Here is a 22,818-nt window from a genome sequence, read left to right as displayed (position 1 = left end):
GAAAATTAAAAATATTAAGCTTACTATGTTAAAAAAAACTTAATCTGAAGTAAATAAGGGAGTTTATCAAAAAAAAAAAATCTTTTTTTTCGTTACCTACCTGAGTTTGAAACAAAACACCTTCTTCAATAAGGGCCTTCATGAAAATCAAAGATTGCTGAACGTGTACTTTATCTGGAAAAAGACAAGCTCTTGAATTAGTTCTTTCAAAAATAATAATCACTAAGTAAAACAATACGAGAACTCAATCGCATTTTTTTTTATAATTGATAAAAATATCTAGACAGCAAAAAAAAAATCTTAATCCAAGAAGTACAGTTTTATTATTCTTCAAGATTTGCAATTCATTAAAAATATATTAATAGCATTGATCTCCAATTTCTATGAAAAAGTTTCGAATCTGATATTTTCTGCGAATTCATAATTTTTAAACTGACTATTTCAAAAATAATAAAATTTTAAAAATATATATTTATTTCTATGATATATTGAAATAACTTTAATAATGAAATAACAAAATCTCTAAAAAAATAAATTTAGATTTCTTTATAAGAGAGCATTCGATATTCACCAAATTACAGAAAATTGGCAAAATAATTGTAAATTAATCTAAAATAGTAAAAAAAAATAATTTGAGTCATTTAAATTTTTATTAAACTTTTAGAGCTTTTAAGGGGAAAATATAATAATTTTTTTTTTCTTAAAACGTTTTTTAATGTCCTCAAATGCAGTATTCGAAATAGATAAAAATTTTAGAATATAATTAAAATTAAAAAAATATATTATCTTGCTTTAACTACTCATTTTAATGATAACGTTGAAATTATAAATTCCATGTTGATTAATAACTATATTTAGCTGAATTTTGCTAGAAACAGTCTTTAAGAATGTAAATATTTAAATTAATTTTACCAATTCCTTAGCAATTTTCACAATAACTAAAATTACATTTTATAAAGTAAAACAAATGAAAATTATATTTAAACAATTATGAGTATAATATTATTTATAAATATATACTACAGATTAGAAATTTGAAATGAATTCTGCAATTAAATGGATCATATATGTCTATAAAATGCAATCATGACGGGATTAACAATAATTATGTTCTTTAAAAAAATTATAAATCTAATACATAAGTCATTCTTCAATCTATGTTTTAAAGAGTAATTTCTTTTATATTGTGTATTAAATTATGAAAAAGTGTTTTTTTAAAATTCTGTAATATTATTTCCAAATTTATCTTTCAACTATATTTTAAAAACAAATTTAACAATATGAAAGTCACTTACCATCTGCTGTTCCATGCATTAAAAGTAGTTTCTTTCCTTTAAATTTGTGAGCCTTTTTAACCAAACTTGCCTTTTCAAAGCCAAGGTAATTATCTTGAGGTAGAGGTGTCCCCATGTACCTTTCGGTAAACGCCGAGTCTGTTGGAGAAAGCATGATAAACGCAGATAAATTAGGATAAGATTATGTATGTATCGGCAAGAGAAGATTTAAAACTCCCATTATTGAATAAACTGTTGAAAAAATATGAAAATATAGATGCATTTTTTCAGAGGGATTATTCTATTGCCTTTATCAAAATTCTAAAATATCGATGAATCATAAGATTTTGATTTGATTCACGATTCAAATTATGCTATCTTTCTATAGTAAAAATATACAAATTTATTCAGATCATAAACAAACATTTTCAGAAAAACTGAACCAGTTCAGTGGCATGTATAAAAAAACAGTCATTTTGTTCCATTAATTAATATTCTGACTTTAATCAAGAATTTGTTGCCCTTGTTCGTAAATAAATAGAATTGCATTATCATGTTCAATACATACTCTTCATCAAATTTAAAAAGGTTTTCTCACGTTATTTCCGATATCAAAGACTCTGAATCCAGACGAAACATTTTTTGAACGAGAAAGCTTGCAATTGGATTGAAAAATTCTGTATATTTTCCCTTCTAGAATTGATGCAATATTTTTCAATATTATTAGAAAATTATTAAGCTTTTTGTCTACAACTAGTTTTCTGTAACCAAAAGCTTCATTTATAAACAAAAATTATTGGATTAAAATTAATAGTATTGAGATTAGTTGCTTTCAAAAGAAACGACTTTTTTATTATTTTATTATAAGTTCAAAAATATTGAATGTATCTTACCATAATATAGCCAGCTAGTTACAGGAGCTACAGAAATTGCACATTTGAAGATAGTTTTATCTTGAGCCAAAGCCAAAGCAGCCACATAACCACCATAGAACCAACCCCATATTGCTATGTGAGTAGGGTGAATGAAGGCCAAGTTTTCCTTTAAATACCTATAGGGAAACAATAATTTAATATTAAGGAGTTCATTCCATTATTTTCAATTAATCAAAAAGTTTTAATAAGTGAAGACTTTTTGGAAAAATAATATACATGACTTTGAAAATTAGTTTAACCGATATTAAATTACTATCAACCCTTTCCTTTTGGAATAGATATTATACCAACAAAAAGATTCTTTGTGGTCACGATTTGGTATAATCAAGTAGAAATTTTTTCATTTCATTTCTATTGAAATTTTCCTGCGCTTTAATCAACTTATAATTCTTTTAATGTCATATACTCTTTAGTGTCCCATGGCCAATAAGTGAAGGCAAGAGCTACACTACCACTGATTAACAGATGGGTATTATTATTTCATTACCTATGACTAGCAAAACTATTTTTTTTTTCTATTTCTTTTCCAGAATACTTCTAAGGAATATGATTACATTGCTCGTAATTTGAAAAATACTTTAGCGTGTATAAATATCCACATTTGAAGGACACCCCAAGTATTAGGATGAAAAAATGTCATAGAAATAAGAAGGTTCTCACTTCCCATGGATCTAATACCTCCACTCTTATACCAGAACATATCTTTTAACGGGTGCCCTTTATGTTTCATCTCTCAGTTTTCGAATGCTATCGTAGAAAAATCTTTCAACTTACTCGATGCCTAGACACTGTTGTCAATAAAGTATCATTTGATGACATTTAAGAATTTAAAGCTTTAAATGGAAAAACTATAAAAATTGCAATAAAAGAATTTGGAATGAAATACTTTCACAAAAATCACGTATTCTTATACCCTATGTATGTCAACAATTGAGACCTGCTTGTTAGCAAAGAATTAACGAATAAAATCGTAAAGAATAAACTAATGTACAATTAAGCAAGAGCTAAAAAAATCAACCAAAATTTCTCGTTAATGTAGATAAACAATGATTTATAATGCAGTGAATCAAACTTTCCTGACTGTTTTCTAAATTGTACAAAAGTGGATCATGTAAAGGAGTCACTAATATGATGTCGCTTCTGGTTAATTGAATTGTATTTGAGGATATCCCTATATTTTGGTTCCTGAAACTTAATCTTTAGGTATTTTAATAGTCATTCACACATTTTCATCGTTTAAAAGTGTATGAAAATACTTTTTTTCAAATAATTAATTATAAAAAGTTAATTTAAGAAACTTATCCAAGTTTTCCCTTTTATAAATATAATACAAAGCAAGGAAATATAAAATAACCCTCCTCCCCTTTTCATGGGAATGATATGAAAAATATCTATCAATTTTCTTCTTTCTGATGATTGATGATAATGTCGTCTCTAATGACATTTTATTCGAATAATCATCAATTGCTTCCTTTAATCTAAGAAACATGTAAGTGATTCAGAAACTATTTGAACATCTATCATGAACGAACTACAAAAATAGCAATACATGGTTTGATAATAAAATACAGGAATCTCCAATTCATTTGCAAATCCTTCAAAGCTAGAATTTTTTTTCCATGCAGATATCAGTTGTTAATTCTTTTAAAAATAAGTTTTATTATAAAATATATTCATCATATTTTGAAGGAAAATAATATCGAGTATGCTCGCAATACCCTTACAAAGATTAAAACAGTAATGATTCTTCAAGATTTTTTGTCCATCATTTCGCAGTTCCTTTATCCCATATAAAACAACATACCTAAAATCCATTACATATTCACTAAAATAAATCACTCGTTTTACGACAGAAAAGAGAAACAGAAAAAAAGTAGTGCCCGAGGAAGATAAACCGAGCCCTCCTATACAAATCAGATAAAAGTTGATGGATAGAAGGCTGGGAGAAAGGCAAACAAGAACGGAAGGATAAGAAAATAAATCCACCGACCTCGTAACTTCTATTTGATCTTCCACTTCTACCGATCCGAGCCTATAATAGACCTCATGCATCATCTTGTCGCCCTGGGATCCACTGCCCCTTCCGTCTATCCATGCATAGATATGGTTGCGTCGGCTGCTGAGGTAGCTCCCCCAATGCAGCTGGAATTCGGTGGTCACAAGCTGAGATCCCGGAGCGCCGTCCCTGTGTGGAAGAAGGAGGCATTGAAATGGAAAGAATGTTAAACTTCAAAGAGTGAGCTTAGTAACGCTATTTCAAGTGAGTTAAAAGTGAAAAAGCTATGCTATCTCGTAGTTTTTTTTAACACTTTATTCTTTCGTTGTTGTAATCATTGATGGGTGAATATAATTTATTTTAATTCGATTCACTTTCTCAAACTGTAACTTTATTTGCATAGTAGAAAAAAAAATGCATTAAGGTGAATGAATAAAAAATTTAAAAGCATCATATATGACTTCCTTTTAGATGTTTCCTAAATTTCATAAAATAAGTTAAGGTGTATGTACACATTTGAAACTTCGAAAATCGTTCAAAATGTAGAATATTTTTTTTATTGCTTAATAATGTTCTCTAATTCTTTAGCTTTCAAACGATACCAAGATGTTGTCAATATTCGAAATATTTCTCGAGTTATAATTATTTTTCTTGAGGTGCTTTCATTAAAAACTCTAGTTACGGTGTTTTTAAAATTCATTTTATGAAGAATGATATTTTTCTATTATGTTGCTTCATTAAAACAATCATAACTGAACAAGAAATTAACCAAATATAGTTATTTATATATCAAAATAATCTGTATGAAATAGCAAATGTTTTGTGTCTCAATCAAAGTTATATTTATAGAAATAAATTTTTAATATCTGTTTAAAAGTTAAAATGACAGAAAGAATCTCGCTTTTTCTATTCATCGTTGATGAAAAAATGGTTTAAAAAAACTATACATTTTTATAACTTGTTTGAGGCAGACAACATAAAGAAAATATATTTTGCATAATTTCCAACTAGAATCGTGTGTCTGTACAAATTAGAATTTAAGATATCATGTTTCAAAAATTAACTAATTAATAAGGCTAAAAAGGCTAATTAGCTCATTAAATCTTATTTAATTAATTAATAATTAGTGTAATATGTTTTTTTTCACTGAAATGAGTTTAAACATATATTAATAACCTATAGTGAAAAAACTGGATTTATAAAATTAAAATTAAAAAAGAAATCTTCAAGTGTGTACGTACACCTTCAGCATTTTAAATGACAAATTAAGTATATTTTGTTATTCATCGGTTAATGAAAATATAAATTAATTTTTAACTGCTTTATAGTTATATTTGATTATATGAGAATATAAAAGATGAAAGGTTTTATTTTCTTTTTCTTACCTGTCTCGCTACTTAATCCACAATATTCTTAATAATTGCAGAAAGTCTTCATGAAATAATTACAATAAACCATTTAAAAAAAGAAAAGGAAAAGTTAAAAATACTCACGCGAAAACAACTAAGGGATACATTAGCACCTCATCTTCTGCTACACCAGGAGGCAGGAACAACCTCACTTGTGCTTCTGAAAATATAATGATGAGACCCATCGATAAATATATGATAAGATGAAAGAAAAGTCCATCATATTTTTATCTTTTCCGAACATAAAGATATTATATAAAATGAAACTTACTGTAACCTCCCTTTAAAGGTACTTGGAAAGTCCTTATTTGGGGCAATGTTCTCGCTTCAACGAGGTCTCTCAAGTCATCATTTGTATCCAGTATATCTAAGAAAAAAACAAATTCCTAAATATTTTCCCATCGTATATGTTTTATAACATTTGAGCTCTCAGTATTCAATGTTTTATAACATATCAACAAAACATTATATCAATTGCATATTTTAAACACACACACACACAGATATATATATATATATATATATATATATATATATATATATATATATATATATATATATATATATATATATATATATATATATATAATATTAATTATTATTATATGTTACCGTAAATACAATTAATTCCATGATTATGCATTATTCATAATCACTACTAAATATATCGGTGATTAAGAATTATCATTACTGGTGATTATGAATTATTGCCGGTAATTATATACATATAATCACATGTTTATTACATTTACCGTAACCTATATATGTTATTCAGCATTAAAAATTAAATTTAAATACAATATAAAATATTCGTCCTCTTCTTGTTCCGAAATTTGAAGATTTATATTTAGTTTCGTAATACATTTCTTGCATACATTTCTAATTCTAATTTTAATTTACATCATTGTTTAGATCTAAATAATTATAAAATTTTCACCTTTGTTTAGCAAACCTTTTGTTAACCTTTAGCAAAAGAAGTCGTGGCATCATAAATAGTTTATGATGATGGAAATACCGAAAATATGTGTAAATTATACGTTTGTTATGATTTCTGATGCCCGGCAATAAGTACAATAATAAGTAGACAAAAATTAATTTACGAATTAATAATAACACATCTTGTACACATTAGTGAACAAGATGGAAAAGATCAGAATGATAAGGGATAAAAATAAAAGACCGTAATGATAGGAATGAAATTATGATAAATGTCACAATAGACTCTGTAGGTCAGTGAATATAAAATTATTACAGAATGCATCTGAAATAACCATATATCAAACTAAAAATTTTGCAAACCTTAAATTTACCGAAGTTAAGAAAAATTTAGCAATAAACTGATTTCCATTTTTCTTCTCCACTGAACCAAGAATCTACATGTGTAATTTTGAGATATTCACCCATTGAACGTAATTTGCGACATCATATTCCATTGAAGATTTGTACATTTGATATCAACTAACAAGACTCTGAGTTTTAACTGAATTTTTGAACACCTTCTACTTCAGATTGTTCAACTATTTAAAGTGCCCTTTGCATTCAAATTTCGATAACTTTAAATATGGGGTATTTAAATCGATGGATTCTTAATAGGTGGAAAACTGTTTACAACAGTAACACACACACACACACACACACACACACACACACACACACACACACACACACACACACACACACACACACACACATACACACACACACACACACACACACACACTCACACATGTAAACACATAATTTTTTAGCAGTTTCGTGGCCGGAGAGAAAGAACACACTTCCGAATTTTAAACTTTGCATTACTCCATCCCGACAGGCTTAATTTATGTACAAGAAGCGCGGATAAAATTGGGGCCGTTCACAAGCGATACAAGAAAAGAAGAGAAAAAGGTGAAAAGGGCCTAAATAATTTCCCCCTGTCATTGTATATCATGAGATTCTGATAGGGATTTCTTTACAAATGGCATTATAGGATAGAGAAATCTAGGTATTTTTTTAAAAATAATTCGCTTAGCTTGACAATTTTTTATTCCTTCATTGGAGCGTGTGAACGTACAAATTTAAGCATTTTGACAAAGCTTCTGTTGAATAAATTAAATAAGAAAGGTGGACTCTTTCGCAGATGTTTAGGGAAATGAAATGGCACTTACCGAATGTCTGATTGTAGATGGATCGAATCTCAACTTTGGGGACTCCGGGCCCTAAGCATTCGAGGATGTAATACTTGGCGTCGGGACTGAAGTGGACGTTGAAGAAAAGGCAGCCTTCCCCCTCCTCGCAAGTCAAGCATTTGGTGAAGGTTGCTGCACGGGCTTTCTTCCCGGACACCGAAAAGAGGTGGCGTTCGCCTGGACGGTTTTCCAGCGTTGTTAAATAGTACCTGAATGGAAATATATTCCCTTTAAATCCTACTTTCGAAAATTTTTTATCAAATAAGAAATTTCTAGTGTTAAAAAGAAACACATTTCCGCAAGAAAATTGAAATCTAACAATTAAGTTATATTCCGTTGAACAGTACGGAACAATTTTCATTGAGAGCTAATCATAAAGATTTAATATGCCCAAAATATTGATGAAACAAACCCTTTTATGGTAACAAACATAAATCAATATTTTAATTTCTTAATTTGTTTAAAGTAGATTTGGTTAAATAATCAAGAAAATTCTATAATATCCATAGTACTTTATTTAAAACTGGGAAACTCCACCCCCTGCTCTCTTATGCTTACCAATCCCCAGGGGATCGCTTCGCTGGCTCGCCATCTACTAAACTACTTTATCTATCAGCAGTTATATTCAGATTCAATTTATTCCAAAATATGATAAAACCATGAAAGAAATAAAAAATGTAAATAAAAAAATACACTCGCAAAAGAGATCCCATGGAAGCAATTCTAAAGTAGAATTATATTCTCTTATATGCTTCCGATAGTTTCTTCCTTCGATTGAATCACTGATCAGCAAGTCTTTCAATATTTCCGGTGGATTCAACATATTTCCAAAACATATATTTTTTTATCATAATAACATTTGTGAATTTGTCACATGAATTTACTTCTTTTTCCCAGTAACCTGCCCGGCAAAAAGAACAGAGCCCTGACATAGTCCTACAACTATGCTCCTGTAGTTCGGAAACTTCGTTCCGTACACATAAACGTTTCACCCTATCTCGTTCATTACGACTGGATCTTCTTATGAATGATTCTTGAGTATTTTCATTCGACCTCTTTTCTCTTTTCCGACGATTTAGTTTTAAAATTGATACGGCACGACTTAAACAACTCGTTAAAAGATTGTCAATTTTTTGACCATTCATTTTTTTGTTTAAAAAATTTTCAAACCGATGCAAGAATAGCGTTCGCTTGAAATCTTATCAAGCCGCGTATTGATGTTCCCGGGCTTGGTCGAAGTGTTGCCAAACGACGATTAACAAATTCGGCCTGGTATTGCGTCCACGTAAGCATTATATATAAAGGAGAGAGAGAAATTAGATTTGCAAGTTCAGTACATGCAGACATTTATATTGCTCGAAATAAAAGTCCAATGTATTCAAATATTAGAATTATTTTATAATGCATTATCGATTAAAAAGCGAAACGTAATGTCAAGTATCAAATTGAACTTTTATTGTAACAACAGTAAACAATTTTCATTCTGAGTCAAATAATATCTGAAAAGCTAAGTCACATGAAATCCTATTTTATTTTAAGTTAAAAAGCATATATTTTACTGTTTTGGTGCAGAGGTTACCGAATTCCAGGCATTTATATGTAAGATTAATCAATAGAGAGTGGAATTTTCGTATATTTCGACGAAAGGAAAAATATAAATCTGGGCGAGAGAAAAAAAAATGATTTATGTAAGATTACGTGATTAAAATCTTTACAAGCTATAAATATTAATGAAATTTTGAGATGCAAATATTTTGGAATATACCTTTTTTACAGCATTAATAATACATAGTTTTTAACATAATTTAATCAATAATGTTTGCTTATTAAAATTTAATTATTTGTTAAATAAATGATATAAAATTATACCATATTTCCAGCTCTGTCAAACTATCATAATAATATTTATTTAAGAAATGCTATTAATTTGGTTTTCATGTAAATATAAACTAATAAAGAAAAGAAGGTGCCATTGAAAGGGCCACAAAAAAAGTAAGAAGTGAATGCAAAAATATTTTCTGCTGCATTTTCATACTTACACAGTATTGGAGGCTTCATGATAAGCAACAACTTTGTGTATATCATAGCGGCCCTGAGTGAGAAAATCCACATGTCTTGTCTATAAAAAGAAAAGTTTTATCTTTACACATTGCAAATATGTTTCATAATAACAGTTTCTCCTCCATCAACAAATAATGTGCTATAATATATTTACTTTAGAATATCTTTTTGCTTTGTGTTTTTTTCAGTTTACTGAAATAATTTTAACATGTTTCTTGGTAAGCATTCTGGCTCCTTCTTTGTTATATTTAAGAACATGCTAGTAGAATTTTACTCTAAATTATTTTGTATGGAGGGTTTTTTAAAGAAGAAAGTAGATTTTGTACTGATTTATAAATATTATCAGACATTTTTAAATCCATGAATATTATCTTTTAAAATTACCAGTATAATATTAATTTAAAATATTTGCTTTCTTTCATATTATGAGATTAATTTTTAAGAAGTTAAACAGGGTGAAATTCAGCCGTATGCCAGTAGAAAGTTTTGGTTTAAAAATCATCTTAAATCATTTTTTTTAATTTTTTTTATTTTTATTTTTAAATAAAGAAACGTGAAAAATACTGATGTTATCATTTCAACAAGAAATTTTTCGACTAACTAATGTTCTTTTGTAATAAATATTTCAAAGATTTAATCAGTAAAGCTTTTATAAGTTATAATTTGATAATATTTATATAACTAATTGTTTGTTTATGTCATGAGGTAAAAAGAACAGAACAATCAGTAAACATTATTTTTATTGCCTGTATATTCGTCTGGGACAAAAGAGGCTGTCTTTCTCTGTAGAAGGAAATACAGATAATGCAACTGTCACAATACAGGAGCTTTATCACGAAAATGAGCCCCGAGTCCCTAGTGAATTAATGTCATGAACATAAATATGCTTCATATTACTCTATAAGTAACAAAACTGTATTTAATTTTAATAATTACTCCCAAAACGCACTGTGATATCAAAAAATAGAATTTTTTTCTTTATTTTTCATTTTATAATATTTTAATATTATTAATTAAAGGAAAGAAATTTTATTATGCGGAAAAATATGTGTTTTATATTACAAATAAAAAAAGGCAACGGGGAACGTATGGGGCAAATAAAAACTATAATATTGAGATTTTAATTTCATTTTGTATTCTTCGTATTTTTATTCAATCAGTATCAGACATTTCGGATAATGAGAGCAAATATATAACATAGGTAATCGCTAGAATAAAGAACTAAAACGTATTTTTAATAAAATAATTCTAAATTAAATTAGAATTTATAATTTCAACCACTTATTTCACAAATTTAGGACAGCAGAAGTTTATAAGAAAAAAATGGAATGCCTGGAATGCTTTTGGGAACATTTTTCAACAGCATTCCATGCATATTCTAAGGATTTAAAGTCCCACAAATATGTCGATCACTCCCTTCTATAAATCGCTTCCCTTCCAAAGAAATTGCCAATACGCCATAGAATGACAAAAGTTATTACCATCCAAGAACATGAAACAATATCCAGTAATACCATGAAAATTGTTTATATTAGCCTCTATATTATTTAACAAATATGTTTATGCACTCATGATATATCTTTTCGTACTATAATCTTGTGTACTCCCGTTTAATTTTAGACAGACATTCCATGCCTGTATTGAACTTCCTATATAATGGTCAACTCCCAAGTTATTGTTGGGAAAATAGGCCTTTCTGGAATTCAACCGCATGTGTTTATTTTTGTCCCGAATCTCGCAGTGGATAAAATTTGCTGTCATCTGAAACAACTATTAATTCGTTTTTATATGTGCTTATCATTCATATTTTTTAAAATTTTTAATTTTAGAAATTCTCAATGGATTATATTTAATTGCTTTACATATTAAAAAAAAAAAAAACCAGCACGGCCAAATCTCTAAGTCACCTTCTGGCTTGAGACTTTAGAGTCCATCCTTGCCTTAACACTCATGAATTCGACAGTAGACATCCGACAACTTCCTTGAGTTTTTTTAGGAATATAAGGACAGAAATTAAATAAAAGTGTCAAAAATATTTCATAAAACGTTTTAATTTTTTCATCTGTTGGTATCAATTATTTTTTGCTTTTTATGTCTTGAAAGTCTAAGACATTGAATTAATCAAGGTACACTATGTCATATAATGGGTTTAATGAAATATGTTTCATTAATTGCTGTCCAAATGTTTTTGTGGAAACTTGAAAACAAAAGATTCCACAATCGTTTTAAATAATTTTTTCTTTGTTATAAAAAGCATTGGCCTTCATTAGGGAGGAAAGATTCAGATTTCTTGGTTTATGTATGCCATACTATTTTAATTATTTATTTTGGATTTCGATGCATATCAAATTATTCATTATGCACCAAATATTTTTAAAGTCGCCATTTTCTTTTTATCAGAAATAATAAATTATTTTTAGATCCGATGAATCTAATAATTAAGATCGAGAAATATTTTCTGTAATTATCTTTGCTTTGTAAACTTCTGTATAAGATTTTCATTAAAGAGCCGTAGAATATATATTTTTTTTATTTATCATTTATTAAAAAATTGCAAAAGAATGGATGTTCGATGTCTGTGAGAATTTTTTTTTTAATGCATAGCAAAATGAAAGCTTTTCTTTGATAAATGTTAATGTATGCCTAAAGAAAATAAATATTGTATAAGAAATTAAATGCGTTGTCATTAAAATGATGTGATGAATTTAAGTAATTATTTCCTCAGATTACCAGGCAAGTACGCGCTTAGAGAAAAATTGGGATTTATTTTCATGTATATGAAAAGAGAATATTTGTTTTATAAAATGAGTTAAAATTATTTCCTTCCTTTATTTTGATACAAAATAATAAATTAGTAATATAAGTTATCCAAAAAGCATGCCCCTGAATTGGACACACTCGAATGACCATGAGGAATGTGAAATTACCATTCTATTATCCACTAATACATATAAGAAAATATAATTAAATTGTAGAATTTATTTCATAACTAATCAACGAAGATGATAATGGAAAATAATTCAAAAGTTATTTATCTAAGAATGATTTGCAAGTGCATGTAAAGACGTTTCGAATTATTTTGTGCAGCTAGCATACCATTAGCAATCCAATGAAAATTTACATGTTTCTTTATCAATAAAAGCTTTCACAAATGTTGACAAACTTTTTTTAAGAAGTGTTTAAGCATAATCTTCTTAATATTTTAAGTCCATAATTTTCGTGAAAAAAATTTGAATTGCACTTTTATTTTTGATAAAATACTCAAATTCAGTGTCTGAATTAAGATGACTATAACTTTCTTCTTAAGAAACTCTTTATCGTTCTTCAAGAGAACAATCTCCATTTGATGAATTTTTAGTAAGCATACTTTTTAATCATGTGATTTCATTTTTATTGGTACAAAACTTACTTGAGTTATATAACAAAATTTAAAAAAAAAGGATGTTTTAAAGTAAAATTTATAAAACAGGAAAGCAAAACAAATAGAAATTATTGAAAAATAAAATACATAAACTGTATTTACATTTTTTTTTGGTCGTGTGACTATTTAAGCCAAATTTTGCGCAATAGCTTCTGAGGATAAAGATCCCTGAGAATCCGAGGGCAGAAGTCTGACTTCTAGCTCAAATGAAGATAGCACGCACACACTCGCTTGCACAACCCCTTTTTACAGGGGGGCTCATTCACACACTTCACATAGAGAAAACATGGAATAGAACAACCATGCCCGAGCCAGGACTCGAATCCGGAACGCCTAGATCACGAGGAAGACGCGCTACCCCTAGGTCAGGACGTCGGCCTATTTATATTTGAACGGAATAATATGATTTAAAAGAAATAGCAAATTATTAAATTCATTTATGTTAGACAGAAGTAAACTCGAAATTAAATTCAAGGAGTTAGGCACACCGCATGCATCCCCCTGATTTAAAAGGATATTAAATTTTTGAAGTTCTAAATCTGAGAATAGGTACTAAAATTAATTTCAGTTCAACAGTTAGCAGTTCAACAGTTAGCTTGAGCAGTTTCTCAATAGAATGCATTTTTGAATTTATCATACATGCTTAAAAAATAATACATTTTATTTATATTGATGCGATTTAATCATAAATTCAACACAGTCAATTTCAGTATTTTTTAAACGTTTTTTTTTATTTAAAGCTCTCAAATGACATTTATGCCAATTGTTATAAAAATATTTAACGGGTTTTATTCTCTCGCTTTTTCAAAGTATGAAATTGTTGCTACAATCATTCAACAATAAAGATTAATTTTCAATCTACAGTAGCGATTAATCAATGTACAATAGAGATTAATCAATCTGCAATAAAGATTAATTTTATTTCTCTCTTTTTCAAAGTATGAAATCGTTGTTACAATCATTCAACAATAAAGATTAATTTTCAATCTACAGTAAAGATTAATCAATGTGCAATAGAGATTAATCAATCTACAATAAAGATTAATTTTATTTCCCTCTTTTTCAAAGTATGAAATCGTTGTTGCAATCATTCAACAATAAAGATTAATTTTTAATCTACAGTAAAGTTTAAACAATGTACAATAGAGATTAATCAATCTACAATAAAGATTAATTTTATTTCCCTCTTTTTCAAAGTATGAAATCGTTGCTGCAATCATTCAAAAATAAAGATTAATTTTCAATCTACAGTAAAGATTAATCAATGTGCAATAGAGATTAATCAATCTACAATAAAGATTAATTTTATTTCCCTCTTTTTCAAAGTATGAAATCGTTGTTGCAATCATTCAACAATAAAGATTAATTTTTAATCTACAGTAAAGTTTAAACAATGTACAATAGAGATTAATCAATCTACAATAAAGATTAATTTTATTTCCCTCTTTTTCAAAGTATGAAATCGTTGTTACAATCATTCACAATAAAAATTAATTTTCAATCTACAGTAAAGATAAATCAAAGTACAATAGAGATTAATCAATCTACAATAAAGATTAATTTTATTTCAGAGATACTGTTAAGCTTTTGAAATTTGAATTGCATTATACCTCGAAGATAAGAAATATTATTTTTCTTAGCTTCCCAAAAAGCTTTCTATCCCTATTATCTAAATCTAATCAGAGTTACCTTACGTATTATATTGCCCCGAATGTGGCAAAATATTATTTCAACAAGTTTCTTTCTTACGGCAAGAATCTGCTTTAGTAATGTATTTACTTTTCATTGAACAAGAATTGAAATTTTTTCCTGAAATTATTTTTTATCTGTAGAATTATATAGCATAAAACATATTCATAACCAATTACATATTTTTTATACTAAGCATCTCATAAGTTCACAGTTTTGATAAAGACTTGAATCTACGAATTCAAATAAATTTGGAATTCATTCAAAATATTATCAAAATTCCATTTTATATTTTTAAATGGCAATTATTTTATTAAAGATTGAATATATGACTTTCTATTATTGTTTATTTTTCTGGGAATATAAAAAACAGCAAAGGAAGCAGCAAACAAAATAATTTAAGAAATAATTGCTGATTAAGTGTGCATCCTTAATGAATATCGTGACTTCGGTATCTGTAAGATTAATTCCCTCTTGTAAACATATAAAAAGTTACCGTGTAATTAATTAACTTAAATTTAAACATCACATCTCCTCACATAATCTTATTAAAATATGTTCTGAAAGAGAACCATAATTACATATTGTATCACCTTTAAAGTTCTTGACTCCCACACTGAATTATATCAAAGCATTTCTTGAATAATATGTCTTGCATTTCTTTAAAATTTTACATAGGAAGGAAAAAAAATATTAATGAAGTAAAACTTTTCCCGTGAAAAAGAGATTATTTCAAGAGTTTATTCTTAGAAGATTGCTTTTTAATTGACTCTTTGTTCTAAATATTTTTTATATAAATAAAGTTCTAAAAATACTTTTAATATTTTTTTTTTTTTTTTTTGGATTTTCAAATTTACTTTTTCTAAAAAAAAAAGAAACAAATTATTCATAACATTTAAACTATTGAAATGTATTCTTTTATTAAAACTGCATGAAGTATTTCAGACATTCTGTACTCACAATGAATTAGAAATTGACATTTAATTAAGGGAATTATTTCTTTTTTATTTTGATTAAATCTCTTTCGAAATAATTTCAAATATCTGTTTAACTTGGAATTTTTTTCCATGATAAAATAAAACACAGTGAACCATGAATAATTATTTCTTAACATTTCTTATAAGCAAGAATTTTTAAAAAAAATAATGATAATACATAGCTAATTAAATTAAAACGAACTAGACGAATAATAAATATTTATGCAAGAAAAATTCATGACGTAAAAATATTCCAAGTATTATTATGTTTAATCTTAAGAATATTTGTAATATCATTGTAATTTGAGGTAAGTCAGCCATTTAACTCTCCGACTCACCACGAAGACACACGGATTTAAACCATAAAAATGGAATGACCAGACCGCCGCAAGATCAACATTGGTGGGAACTGTGGTTGAGTCCTAAGGGCCAACACCGGCCACGGTACAACCCTCCCCGAAGGAAGTACGTCCCGTCATCGATGGGAGGAGTCAGATCCCCCACCTATTAGTGTACCCTCCAGGGTGGCGAGATCCAACCACCATGCCGGAAGCATCTCATCCTCATTCCAAGGTGCCCCTCCGGGGGGATTGTAATTTGAGGCAAATTGTTTTAGGAAAAAAAAAATAGATACATGATAACAGCTTCAGTATTGTTTGGATTCTAAAACTCTCCGTAATTTTGCGCATGCGTTAGGGTGAGTTTAATTCGTCAAAATAGGGGTGAGAGGAAAGATGACAGGAGGGGATATTCACATTTAGCAATAAAATGAATTCGGATTACTCGCAGACAAAATTAAAATAATAAGATCAGAAACGACACGATATTCACATACACATAATATAAAATTGAACAAAAAAGTATCTAATAGGGCGAAAATCAAGGTCAAAGATTGATGAAGAAATCCAGAAATGTTGTCTTCTTTCTGCGTCCTTCCCCTTTATGAGATGAGATAGAATCGTCAAAAAGTGGTCGTCTCAGAATAATGAAACAAGCTAGTACATCTAGCTTTTTTAAGTGCTTATACCGATATTAAATTATTTACTCCTATTGAACTTCACTTTTTAAATTTTCGCTGATTTAAAGTTATAGATTATAGATTTTATTTATTTACATTTCAAAGGAAGTAAATTCTGAATATTTCAATTAAAAATTTTACTAATGGTAAAGTATTAAAAGTAGGCATGAAACAAAGTTGGAAAGAGAAGAGTTCTTTGCTGTTATCTTTGAAGTCGTTACTGATAAGCAACGGGTAAATTATCTTGTTTTTTCAAACCATGGATTCACAAATGAGCATGCTTTCATCTATAGTCTGTGTATTTTCTGTAGGCGGTTCTAGGTCACATTTTCTACCTCGTTATTGGTTGTCTGGTACCAGTAAGCAGTAGAAAATGTGACCTCGGACCGCCTACAGAAAATACACAGACTATAGTATAGATAGTTGTCTTTGAATAGTTTTATCAACACCTTTACTGTTATATATCCTATCTACCGACATAACAATATTTTGCTAACATTGTCACTTAGGCACATTTAAATAATTTATGATTATTGTCTATTTCGCGTTTTTCCCTGATTTTTTATTTTATTTTCTTTAAAAAATAACTATTGTAAAATGTAAAACTCTTTTTTTTTCTTTTACTAACAGCAATTTGTTTTAGTTAATGACCAATTTCCAAAACCAGAAGTCGCTCTTCTTCAAATGTTAATGTAGGATATTAAAGCCTCTTCATAATAGATTCTAGGCGTTAATTCATTAAATAATGAACTTCAAGTCGCCAATCTGAAACGGCAACAGTGAATTACGTGATAGGTTCGAAAGTGACCATCCGAGAAGAGGTGAAAGACTATTGGTGCATTTTCTAACTGCAATACTTTCTTCCGCCGCTGCAACAATAGACTCTGGTTTTGAGTCTCCACTCCCTGATTTCCCTGCCATCTCACATTCTAGACCATGCAGTGTGAAAGAAAAAATCGAAGCTTTATTGCAACGCCGCATTTCTAAGGAGGGGAAATTGAGGTTATAGACACATATGTTTAAGTATCTATTAATGCTGTATATAGATTCAAAATACATGAAGAAAATTGTGCTCGTCTCGGAACCAAAGAATGTTACCATCATATTGCAGGCTTAATGCGATGAATAATTTCGTTGTACAAAGTTTCATTCTGAATAATTTTTTCTAATCTTAATTCAGTTTTCGTTCAAAACGGAAAGGTTCAAATGCATATTAAGCTTACGTTTTACTTGATCTATTTTTAATAAGCTTTAGTATCAAAATACTTTTCTTTTCATCATTTTCTCTCATACATTTATTTTCTGTAAATTTTCATTTGAGGCTAATTTTATATAAAAAATCTTGGTTTTGGAAGCAGTAAAATGTTACAATAAGATCTGTTCAAGAATAGGATAAATTAACATATAGCCACTGCTTTCAATTGAATATTTTCTTCTTATTATTATTTCTTTTCTCGAAAATGATATCTTGTGGTACAACAAAATCTATGATTGAATGCTTCCTATGTCTTAGTAGGTTGAAGGGACAAAAATGCATCATTTATTTTACAAACTTTTATTCATTTATTTTGGGGCTTATTAAAAGCTGAAAAAAACTATCAAAACCATTTCAAATATGATTTTTACTGGCTGGCTTCTTCAAATTATTTCAATAATCATATTCCTTTAAATTATATTAAATGCTATATGAATTAACTTTTCATTCAAACCCACGGCTATTATATGCTCTAATAAAACACTTATTAAAATTTAGCTTATTTCGGCATGTAGAAAATTCAACACTATTTTTTTTTTTTTAATTTGGAAAATCATCTAAACAGAGATTACTACTTTATAAAAAACTAATACGGTGAACCAGTGTTCATAAACGTCAATAAAAATACCCTAGAAAAATATTCTTTTTCGAGTGTCTAGTTTCAGCATTTATAAATGTATATTTTTAGCAAATTTTCTTCATTCATTTTTTCATCCCTAGTAGATCCGAAGTATATTTGCTATTTGGTCAGATGGAAGAGACAAAAAATTTGATTTATCTTTCTGAAATCTTCCCGGTTTGCTGGAACATAAATTATTAAGATACGTTCTAATCCCACTTCGATTATTTTACAGACATCTTAGGATATTTTGAGTATATAGCTTGTTTATCTTCTGATTACATTTCTACACTTTGATTACTTATGATACTTATTTAATGTAACTAAATAATAGTTTTCCAAAGAATATATTAACTTCAAACAGTTCGTATAACACACACACACACACACACACACACACACACACACATATATATATATATATATATAACGCCTGAACAAAGCCTTGTTTATAAACAATTTTATATATATATATATATATATATATATATATATATATATATATATATATATATATATATATATATATAATTAACATGTTGATTGTCATGGAATTCACTGGTGACCATCGAAGCGAAGATCACTACAAACACATAACTCGAGTGAATTTTCGATGTTTTTAAATGCTTCGATATAAATTATGATGATTAAAATGGTGTGAAGAAATTAATGCAATACAGAGCATACAAATTTCAGTGCTATGGAGGTTACCGATGTCCTCAGTAAAATCATTTAATTACAAATGATTACAAACATTAACTCTCTATTATAATTAATATTTCAACAAATTATTCAACACATTATGAAAAATGTGGCGCATAATTTACTTGGCTAGGCGGCAAGCCATGTGAAATTAGCATGGAATTCAATCATAGCTAATATTCTTAAAGGATTTTTTTTTCTTTATTTCCGTTATTACTAATTATTCAGTTATGGATTATTTTTGAAACTGAAGATATAATTGAGAAACAACTGACTCCGTTAATACTGTATGTAATATTAAAGGTACTTTGTTTTTTCAATTGTTGACTTATATTTATATTCGAAATTCGTTCCCACAGGCGGTAGTCAAATTCTTTTTTTTTTTTTTTATTTCAAAGCCCTATTCTGTATAGCTGGCCAAGTCTTTTATCCATCTAACAACCTGTTAAAAGTACTCGTTCCACAGGTGCAACGAATCCCATAATGGTATTCTGCAGGGAATAAGCCTCTGTCAAAGAAGTCGTTTGCGATAATCTTCTTTTCTCTTGTTATTAGCTTGTTATCTGGATCTTTGAGTCGGCCTTACAATGTTCTTGACAACATTACTGTTAAGTCCTGAACAAAGCCTTGTAAGGGTTTCGTCACTCCTGTGTTTTCTGCTTCAGCGGCGCTCAGTTCTTTTCTGTCAAAAACTGCAGCTGTTTAGAACTGCTGCTGATTATGGAAGACAAATATAATATTGCGTTGCCGAAATCAGAAGTGAAATATAACTAAAAACCTAAAAAGGTTTAATATTTTATTATAAATGTTGAAATTCAGAGAAACATCTGAAGAAATGGAAGGTTTTATGTTTCACTTATTGCATTCGTTTTGCAATAGATGTTACTTTACTCTCACTAGAACAGAATGAGAAAGTAAAGTATTCACAAAAAAATTCGTCTGGGAAATTTTGAAGAATCACAAAATGTGTACTTTCTAGAATACAATATGTATTTATATAATTTTTATAATTCGATCTGTCTGCTTTATTTAAAAAATGAAGAATCAGTATTGTTTGTTTCAGTATACGGCGGTAACATCATAAGCCAGATAACAACTTCCGGAGGAGAGTGTACACTTTTGTCTAGTGGCTTTGTTACTCGGCTATGAATCCTAACGTTGCGAGTTCGAACCACAACCCGCACAAGTATCCGGAAATGAGCACTTTTCGACGATTCTATCTCAATTAGAGGTAAGATTCGGAAGGATGAACGCATTTCCGGAATAAACTTTATTTCTAATTTTTTTTCATCGTTTCCTTTCATCTTTTCTCTCAACCCTATTTCATCTAATTAATTATATCCTGATGCATGCGCAGACGTGCGGAGGTTTCGGAATCTGTAGGCAAACAATAGTCTAAGAAGCAAGTCAAATTCGCATTTTGTTTTCCACCAAAACTGAATTTCTTTAGTGAATTTTACTCTAAATTCATCCCATCCAAATGCAAATGAGCATGATAACAGATAATTTCAAAGATATAAAAAAGAAGTACAATTGTGAATGTGGCATGATCATTGTACATATGCATCAATCAAATTCGTTCGATTGTCGACTACTTTTCACTGTGTTTATTAAAACGTAAGTGTAGGAGATAACACTAAAATGCAACAACAGATATGATCTGTAGATATAAAATTTGGTCAACTTTGTGCATCAGTTTTCGTATTTATAGATCAATGGCAAGTCAAAAACATTCGACACAATTAGATGATCCACTTCATTATGCAGAAAAAAAAATCCTGCAAAATATGAAATAGGACGTATTGATGAAATCAACAGCTAAAGTGAAAAATTGAACCTTATTATTTTGGCCATTAATACAATTAATTTATTATATATTGAAATTGGCTTATTGACAAAATGATGTGTAATCAATATTCTGCGTTATTTTTCAGTAAATTGGTGTTTTATTTCAAATTACTGAAAAATCACACAGGTATATTTTGTTATCGCAATTAAATCTGAATATTTTTTACTGTTACAATCTGATACAACATATCTTTAGCCCTAAATAAAACGATTAATATCATTTTGTTACTCTTCTGCAGGGACCCATACTACTCAATTATGGGAATAAATGTATTATACATAACACATGAATTTTTCAAAATTATATATATATATATATATATATATATATATATATATATATATATATATATATATATCATTTTGTTACTTTTCAGCAGGCATTCATACAACTCAATTGTGGGAGTAAATGTATTATATATAATACATTGGATTTTTCGAAATTAAAAAAAAACATTTAATAGGCACAAATCGCTTGAAATATTAATTGAGGCAACATGTCTAAAACGTATAGCAATTGTATACAGCTTAACTAATGGGGATCGAAAAGGGTCTCCAACCACTACTTGATTTAGTCAAACGAGCCAAGAAATTAATTTAGACATATTCAGATTCAGACATCCGAGAGTACTTAGGAGGGGCAACCACCTTGGTCATTAGTCAGATATATTTCCTCTTAATATGGTTTCATATCATATTCATTGCAAAATTTGAATATTAAACAACTAACGACGCAACATAGCAAGAATTGGAATAAAACTTAACATAAACTTTTTAATAATACGTGTTTATAATTTTTTGTATTTTAGAATATAATTTTAAAAAAAATTCTAAAAAAAATTAAAAAAACTATATACATCACATTTACTTAATAAATATTATTTACTAAATCATTTGTCTAGGCTTTACCATTTCAAATAGTTGGTATATCACTTGGCTGCTATTATAATAATGTTTGAAACAACGTTTTTTATAGTTGATAAAAAAAAAGAAATTAGAATTAAAAAAATAAAGAGTTTGTTAATACATGATATTTTGAATAATTGAAGATAAAATGTATAAGAAAATATTCTTTCCGAATCTGTTTTATCTGTAAGTTAACATTAGAAAACTAAGGTAAACTAGATATAGAATTTTGTCTAAGACCCTCTATAATTAAGTTATTCTTTTCAAGATTCCTTTGCTTGATTGAAAACAAATCCACTAAAATTAAGAAGCAAGCTAAATTCAAATTTTAAATTAATTTAACTAAATTTAGTTAAATTAATTTAACTAAATTTTCATATATTGTAGTCAGAAGGAGTTAAATTATGTACAAATATTCTTTTTCTTAACTATTAGTACGTTTAAAAAGAGTAAGTTAGAAAAAAAAATAGACAAAAGTAAAAATTTTATATATATATATATATATATATATATATATATATATATATATATATATAT

The 22,818-nt window shown here is 28.2% G+C and overlaps 1 protein-coding gene across 2 annotated transcripts in view; it reads right to left on the bottom strand.

Annotated features, from left to right (window-relative positions):
- LOC129962095 (inactive dipeptidyl peptidase 10-like) overlaps positions 1 to 22,818 on the bottom strand; it is a 381,626-nt gene that overhangs the window by 3,867 nt on the left and 354,941 nt on the right. For both annotated transcript variants that reach the window (XM_056075816.1, XM_056075817.1), the window contains exons 13-20: positions 9,825 to 9,904; positions 7,765 to 7,994; positions 5,886 to 5,981; positions 5,699 to 5,774; positions 4,200 to 4,394; positions 2,168 to 2,325; positions 1,296 to 1,433; positions 101 to 174 (exon numbers count right to left, since the gene is read on the bottom strand). In XM_056075816.1, the coding sequence (XP_055931791.1) occupies positions 101 to 174; positions 1,296 to 1,433; positions 2,168 to 2,325; positions 4,200 to 4,394; positions 5,699 to 5,774; positions 5,886 to 5,981; positions 7,765 to 7,994; positions 9,825 to 9,904 (1,047 nt within the window). The remainder of the gene's footprint in view (positions 1 to 100; positions 175 to 1,295; positions 1,434 to 2,167; positions 2,326 to 4,199; positions 4,395 to 5,698; positions 5,775 to 5,885; positions 5,982 to 7,764; positions 7,995 to 9,824; positions 9,905 to 22,818) is intronic.

This window comes from Argiope bruennichi, chromosome 2 (assembly GCF_947563725.1).
Source record: "Argiope bruennichi chromosome 2, qqArgBrue1.1, whole genome shotgun sequence".
Taxonomy (NCBI): domain Eukaryota; kingdom Metazoa; phylum Arthropoda; class Arachnida; order Araneae; family Araneidae; genus Argiope; species Argiope bruennichi.
The sequence above is the reverse complement of the archived record's forward strand: the minus strand, read 5'-3'. Positions and strand labels throughout refer to the sequence as shown.